General features: G+C 51.9%; 1 protein-coding gene across 1 annotated transcript; it reads left to right on the top strand.

Annotated features, from left to right (window-relative positions):
- Nucleotides 1-917: 917 nt before the first annotated feature.
- OAF (OAF homolog (Drosophila)) lies at nt 918-3,155 on the top strand (the record flags this gene model as incomplete). Its single annotated transcript, XM_009075856.1, has 3 exons — nt 918-1,052; nt 1,674-1,854; nt 2,881-3,155. Coding segments are annotated over 3 exons (591 nt in total), but the record flags the coding sequence as incomplete, so codon positions are not given.
- Nucleotides 3,156-7,803: the final 4,648 nt, after the last annotated feature.

The following is a 7,803-nucleotide window of genomic DNA, read 5'->3' as shown; positions in this document are numbered from 1 at the left end:
GGGGAGGAGAGGGATGAGCTGAGCAGCTTGGCAGAGCTGCTGCTTGCTGGTCTCTAGCCACCAGTATCTGTCCAGTTCTCTGTGGAGGGTGTTGGGAAGAGCAATGGCTGTGGGTGGGTGCCAAAGGCACTAATTGCCCTCCATGCTGAGAAGGAGACACCAAGGTCTGACACCAAGGCAGGGGATGGTGGATTCCCACAGAGGGTACCAAGGCCCCTGCAGCCAGAAGAATTGATACCTGCATTAGAAATCAGTGGTGAGTTTTGCAGGAACAGAATATTCAGGATGTTTTGCTGTGGAACAAGGTATTCTGTGCCTCTATGTGAAGGTAACTCTGACTGGTTTTGGAGCTGGATTACTATCCATGTCAGAAACTCTCTCTAAAATGCCCAAATGACTGAGTCATGTAGAAAAGGAGATCAGCTGCAGCTGGTCATGGTGGGTTCTCCTGGCTTTAACCATTTGACCTACATTTCTGTTGGGTTCAGACAGGAATACCTCACTCTCCAGGATACCATTTGCTCAGAAGCAAGAGGAAAGGCAGCAGAGGGAACTCAGTAAGGCGTGGAGATAATGGCTATGTGATATTTGTTTAATGAGGCTCCTTGGAGGTTTGTGTCCCTTCTTGGTAAAGGCCATAAACCCCCAGGCATGGTCTGAAGATGTGGGATGTGACCTGGCAGCAATTTGTCCTTGCCACAATGGGATTGTGAAAACCTTCATTCCTTAGACACCAGTGATCTTGCTGCTGGCTTTAGGGTGGGATTGAAGCTGAGATACACCCTGTGCTCAGGCACCACAACTATGAGACCTTTGACTTGATTCTTTTAGCTGGAGCCTTTCTCTTTGACCTCGACTTCTCGGTTCACCCACTAGCACCAAAGATTTGTGACTCTCATTCTTTCTCTCTTTGTCAGGAGGTGAAGATCTTCCGTGCCTTAATCCTAGGGGAGCTGGAGAGGGGCCAGAGCCAGTTCCAAGCTCTCTGCTTTGTCACAAGGCTCCACCGCAACGAGATCATCCCCAGCGAGTCCATGGCAAAGCTGAGGCAGGTGAGAGGCTCCATCCTCCTGTCCAGCCAGGGTTTATTGGAGCTATCCTGCCTGGATACCCTTCCCAGGCAGCTCCCTGACTGTTCAGCTCTTAGACCCACCCTTGACCATCCCTCCTGGCTGAGGGATTCAGTGTTAAACTAAGCATATCACTGGTATTGATCCTGTCCTGCTAATATAGTAGAGGTGTGATTTAGTTTTATCTGTGTCAAGGGTGAGTGTCCATGAAAATCCCTGTCCCGTGTTTCCCAGTGAGGTCAGTACTGATCTGGGACCATTCATCATACAAAATATTGAGAAACCATCTCAGGCAGTGGTAAATATCATCACTTTCAGCATCAATAAGTGTTTGAAGCCCCTTCCATGCTGGGACACAGGTGCATTTACAGAGGGACAGTGTTCACAGCCAGGTTGGATGAAACCTTGAGCAACCTGCTCTGGTTTGAGGTGTCCCTGCCCAGGGCAGGAGGTTGGGGTTGGATGACCTCTAAGCTCCATCCCAACCCCTTAGCAATCTCTGAAACATCCCTTTGCATGTCTGATGTTGGCATGGGATCGCACCATGCCATAAAGAATGATTTCTTTGCACCCAGGATTCAAGTTTGGATTGTTTCTTTGCAGAAAAACCCCAGGACAGTGAGACAGGCTGAGGAGGTTCGAGGTCTGGAGCATCTCAGCATGGATGTAGCTGTCAACTTCAGCAAAGGAGCCCAGCTCAGCTCCCACATCCACAATGTCTGTGCAGAGGCCAAAGAAGCAATTTATACCCGAGAAGAAGATGTCAAATTTTGGCTGGAGAAAGGTAAGTTTCCTTCAGTTTCCTTGGAACTGTTCCTGGCAGGGAGTTGGCACAGTGCTCTATGGCTCCTGCCAGGTTTCTGGTGATCAGCAGGGATTGTTTGGCTTCTCTTTTGCTGTCTTTAAGGCCCATGTACCACACTGTACTACCCTGTGTGTTAGCATATCTGACTCCTGGGATGCATTAAGTGTTGCCAGCAGCTCAGGGAGGTGATCCTGCCCTTCTGCTCAGCTCTGAGGCCACATCTGGAGTATTGTGTCCAGGTCTGGGCTCCTCAGGACCAGAGGGATATGGAGCTCCTGGAGCAGCTCCAGAGTGCTGTGTCCAGTTCTGGCTCCTCAGGACCAGAGGGATATGGAGCTCCTGGAGCAGCTCCAGAGTGCTGTGTCCAGTTCTGGCTCCTCAGGACCAGAGGGATATGGAGCTCCTGGAGCATGGAATCCTGGGATGCATTGGGAAGAGCATTGCCAGCAGGTCAGGGAGGTGATCCTGCCTCTCTGCTCAGCCCTGGTGAGGCCACACCTGGAGGATTGTGTCCAGTTCTGGGCTCCTCAGAACCAGAGGGACATGGAGCTCCTGGAGCAGCTCCAGAGGAGGGTGACAAAGATGCTGCAGGGACTGGAGCACCTCACTTAGAGGAAAGGCTGAGGGAGTTAGGGCTGTTCAACCTTGAGAAGAGACAACACATTAGTGTATAAAAGTATCTGAAGGAGGTGCCAAGAGGATGATCAGGCTCTGTTCAGTGCTGCAAACCCATGCAACAAGAGGCAATGGGCAGAAACTGGTGCACAGGGAGTCCCACCTGAATAGGAGGAAGAATTTCCCTGTGCAGTCACTGAGAACAGGAACAGATTGCCCAGAGAGGTCATAGATGAGTCTGGGATATCTCCTCACTGGAGATATCCAAGACTCCTCTGGACACACCATGTGCTGGGGCAGATAACCACTGCTAACCAGGTAACAGCTAAGCAGCTAACCCTTCCAGGCTGTGTGATGGTGTGATTGAGGGCTGTCCCTCTGTCTCCCCAGGGGTGGATGGCTCCATGTTCGAGGTGCTGCCGCAGACGTCGGACCTGCCAGACCTGCAGCGCTGCCGGCTGTGCCTGGACCGCTGGAAGCCTTGTATCTGCAGCTACTCCCTGAGCATAGAGTGGTACCCCTGCATGCTCAAGTACTGCAAGAGTCGTGATGCTGGGGGCAAAGTGTCCTCCTACAAGTGTGGCATCCGCAGCTGCCAGAAGGGTTACACCTTCGATTACTATGTGCCGCAGAAGCAGCTCTGTCTCTGGGATGAGGAGACTTAGCAGAGCCAAATCACATCTTTCCAGGGGCAGCTCAGCTCCTGCCACGTTTCTCATGCTAAGGGCCTCCTGGAGCTGGCTGCTCCAAAGAAGGAATGCTGTTCACAGTGGTGCCTTGTACCAGGAGAGCTCTCTGTGCCTTTCCTTCTGGTCTCCTGTGCCTCCCTCCCCACCTGATGCTGCCTCATACTGTGAGAAGCAGGCTCAGCTCACTGTGTGATGATGATCTCCTGCCAGGAGAGCAGGTTTTTGGGGTGAAGCACTGGGAGGGGGGGAGTGTGTTGCCCTGATGTGGAGGGGACAGCTCTGATCAGTTGCCAGCCTCGAGCATCCTCATGAGTGGTCAGGGCAGGGAGAGAAATGATCTTGCTGACCTGGTTGTCAAATATCTCTGCCACTGAAGAACCTCCTTTGCTGACTTCACCACCTCCTGGTGACACAGCTGCATTTCCCAATGGGAAAGCAGCTGATTTCTGGGACCACAAGCCCTGAAGAAGGAAGGTGTGAAACCCTCCCAAAGCAGGAGCCTGCCTGTAGCTTTCCCTAGTGCCCAACTGGCTGTTGTATCCTTCCCATGGTTAGAAGATATAACAGGGGGATAAATCCCAGCAATGACTTGTGCCCCTAAAGGGCTATTAATTAGGGCTCTAATTAATCCCTGTTTAGACTAGTGAAGGCCCAACTTTTTGTGTTGGTCTTGTGTGACTCTTCCACTGAGAAAGAAACATCTGGAGACTTGTGCCTCCCATCCTAACACTGTGTTGGCAAGGGGAGAGGATGATCCCAGGTGGGTTTGTACTGTTGGGAAGAAGACAACATTCTACAGCTCCATCCAGTTTTATGTCCTATTCTGCCTATTCACAAGAAGCTCTTAAATAACTGTACTGCTTTGCTGTGCCTTGGTTTCCCCCACATGTAAAACAGGGATGATGCTGAAAGTGACCTTGGCCATGGTATGAACCTGGAGGGATTAGATAAGAAGCACTGCAGGAGTGTTGTCTGGTCCCTGTGTCCTTTTCCACTCGAGTTAGACCAAGCAGGGAGGGGAGAGAAGCTGTTGGGGTCTCTGAGAGCTCCTGTGCCTCCTGGTGAAAAGCCTTCACAATGTGCCTTTTTGCCTAAAATCCAGGAATTTTTGACAAGAAGAATTTGGTTACAATTATTTTTGTATTGATCACTTAAGTGGGGAGAAGGGAAAGGTATTTTAATATTGGGACATGAAGTAAAACACACTTGAAATGATTTTTTTTAAAAAAAATTATTTATCATTTGTAAGGTAAAATAAAGTGATTTTTTTTAAAGCATCCTTAGCTTCCCAAGTTCCTCTGTGCATCATAAGCTGCATGTGATTCAGTTTGGGTTCCTGATTAAGTGTTTTTCCCCTTATGGGGAAGTCTCAAACTTGTGTCTAGGTCATTGCAGACTCATGGATTGGGGGAGAAGATGCTGCTATCAGTGTGACCAGGAATTTCTGACCTTTAGCAATGTGATCCTGCATCTCAAACATCACGAGAAGACAGGTTTGCCTTGTCTCAAACCATGGAAACTTCAAGCCTGAGCTCTGGTGGAGACAAAGAGCAGCAGTAGAAGCAGGTCCTGGACTGGTGCCTGCTCCTGTCTCCAAGTGATGGAGGTGTCCCAGGGCCAGGCTGGAGGTTTGTCTGGGTCCAGCAGCCTCAATAAGTTATTCCTTGCCCATTCCTCTGCGGCTCTGCCTGAGAGGAGTTGAGGGAGGCAATTTGGGGCCAGCTCAGAGCTCTTAGTGGCTGCTGGAGGGAGAAATGTGGAGCACTGATTCCCTCTAGCGTGGAGAATGAAGGGATGAGACAAGGACTTCAACCTCAGCCCTTTACTTCACCCACCAAGGCAACTTAGCCTTTCCTGTGCTTTCTGGGCAAGGTGAAATGAGTTCTCTTTTCACTGACATGGTCAGCACTGACAGGGATTTGTGCTCTGCTGTCTCAGCTCCTGCTGCAGCAGGACACTGTGAGATTTTGTCCCTGTTGCCAGGATCAAAGCAGCTGTGATGTGAGCAGGGTGGGAGAGGATTGGGGGGAGCCCTGTGTGCCCCATTCCCACTGCTGCCTCCTGCCCAGGGATGCAGGGAGGGATGCAGGGATGGACATGAGCTCATCCTGGGAGCATCGGGTCAGACCCCAGCGAGCCTGGACGGGCTGGTTTTGTATCAGAGAGGCTCTGGGGTACCTGGAGCTGTGCAGGTTCCTCGGTATCCACCAGTGGGTGCTGGCGGAGCACGGCTGTGCCCGGCGGAGGGGAGAGGTATCCGGGCAGAGCAGGGACAGGGATGCTCGTGGTCCAGCCGAGCATCTCAGTCCCCCCAGGATCGCGCTCTCCCCACCCCTGCTAGAAGAGAACTCCAGCTCATCTCCCTTTCCAAAGAGAAGTCCTTCTTGATGAGCTGAAATAACTCCCTGGAAAAAGCAGCTGGTGCAGGTGGAGACAGGAGACTTCCCTGGCACAGAGAAGCCTCAGTTGGCAAGGAGCACTTGGGGGATTTTGTAACGTCTCTCTGGTTTGTTCTTCCAGGGCCTGTCCAAAGGCCACAGCCCATAAATCAAGTGCTATCTGTAGAGCTTATCTTCCTCCAATAAAGGAATCAACACTGGCAGCAGGAGTGGAGGAACACAGTGCCTGTACTGAGGATGAGAGCAGGTGGATCATTCACTGCTGGACGTGGAAAAGCAGAGCAGAGTCTCTGCTGGCACCCGGGAGTGATCATCTCAGGATGGGCTTCAAGCAAATCTGCCTTTGCCTGGTGATCTGATTTCCACAGCAGAGAGAACTGATGATGCTCTGATTCATCCCCTACTGTTAATAAGGAGGGTGCATTCTCTCTCACCTGCACAGCACATCACCAGAGCCAAGGGCACAGCTTGTTTGGGGAGAAAAGCACCTACCTATCAAATTTTTCCTGCTGTTTCACGGACCACAAAAGTAAGACAGAAAAAAAAATCATTCCCAGCTGTGTTTGGGGCCAGGAGAGGGCACTGGTACCCTGTCCGTGGCTGGGACAGCATCCCTGCCCATAGGATGCTCAGGATTCCTGTCCAGATGCAGATCTGCCTCCCTGGAGCTCCAGGACAGGATGCTCAGCTCTGGAGCAAGGGGAAAGCACCAGAAAAAGCAGAGAGGAAAACCTGGCGTGAAGAGAAACGCTCGGTGGGTGTACAAGAGGCTCTCTGATGCGGGGGAAGGAGAGCTGTCGTGGTCCTCAGCCTTTCTAGCTGGCTGGAAGCCACCAGCAAATCGATGTGTGATGATGCAGTGTGACACCTTATCGCGTCAGTCTGCAGCAAGGGGAAAACCCAGGCGTGGGGTCAGACTGAAAACACTAGAGAACAGAGGAGCAGCTGCCCAGGAAAGCCCCAGGGCTCAGGGCCTGAATGGCTGGGGTTGGGTGGCAGAAGTCCAGCAGCTCCAGACGAGCTGCCTGTGCCAACCACCTCGTGTCACCTCTCTGCTTCCTGGAGCAGAGCTGAGACAGCCTGCAGAAATCTCCCCTGGCCTGCAGATCAGTCTGACCCAGGAACTTCCCCCCCTCCCATCTCTTCCCTGCACTTTTTCCTGGTCAGAGTTCCCTTGAACTCCTCCACCCTCTGCCCCCAGCACGTTGTGCTCTGCGGGGATGTCCACACACACCGAGAGCAGCTCCAGCCCAGTAACTCCGGCCCGGCTTGGAGGTGAGGCTGGAGATCCTGCCCGCCCACCCATCCCTTGGGAGAAACCTGTCTTTCCAGGGAGGGAGAGCAGCATGTGGGAAAGCCGAGAGCCCTGGAACGAGAATTAGCCGGGGAGAGATGAATGTGTGATAGCTTGTACCTGGCAGCTCCCAATTGAGTGTTAACGCTTTCAGGAGGGGGTTGGAGCTCAAGGAGTGTCACATGGATGTCCTCCTGCCCTGGGGGTTATCAGGGTGGTACATGGCAGGGGTAGGTTGTAGCTGCAGTGTCTGGGACCATCAGGGTGACTCTTGGTCTTTGTCACAGCACAGAGTGTAAGGTGAAGCTCTGGTCTCTGGCAGTTTCCTACAAAAGAAGCCAAGACTAGGGGATTTTTGTCCCTGGCTTCCCTGGAAGTTGGTAAATCCTGCAGCTTTAAATGACATGGAGAAGGAGGAACAGGCTGTGAGCCACCTACCATACAGAGCACAGATCAGGAAAGAGGAATCTCCATGTGCTGATCCTAACCCTGACTTGTCTTTAACCAAATCAGGTTAACTTTCTGCTCTTAACTTTCCTATTTGTGTGATTGTTTCATGAGGCATCACTCAGGTTGGGTCCAGACCAAGGGGATGCAGAGCTGACAGCACAGGCTGCTCTCATGGCTCTCCCTGAATACACCTGGGGGTTATCACAGTGGTCAAAATGAAGTGAAAGTTGCTTGCTGGAGGGGCTGTTCCCACAGCTCCAACCCCTTCCTTCAGGAAAAGACCTCTAAGATGCACATCCAGGGAATAAACAGAGCACACCTCTGCAAACAGCTTATGGCAAGGGAACCCCAAAATTGTATACACTGAACTGCCTTTGCACCAGGGTGAAAAAAATACCTTCCCACCTGTGCTGGCCTCCTGCAAAAAGACTGACTGCTTAAAACTTCAGCCCTACTCACCCACAGCACAGTGGGATGATTG

Source organism: Acanthisitta chloris, unplaced genomic scaffold (genome assembly GCF_000695815.1).
Source record: "Acanthisitta chloris isolate BGI_N310 unplaced genomic scaffold, ASM69581v1 scaffold24595, whole genome shotgun sequence".
Classification (NCBI taxonomy): Eukaryota; Metazoa; Chordata; class Aves; order Passeriformes; family Acanthisittidae; genus Acanthisitta; species Acanthisitta chloris.
This window is presented reverse-complemented; position numbering and strand designations above follow the sequence as displayed.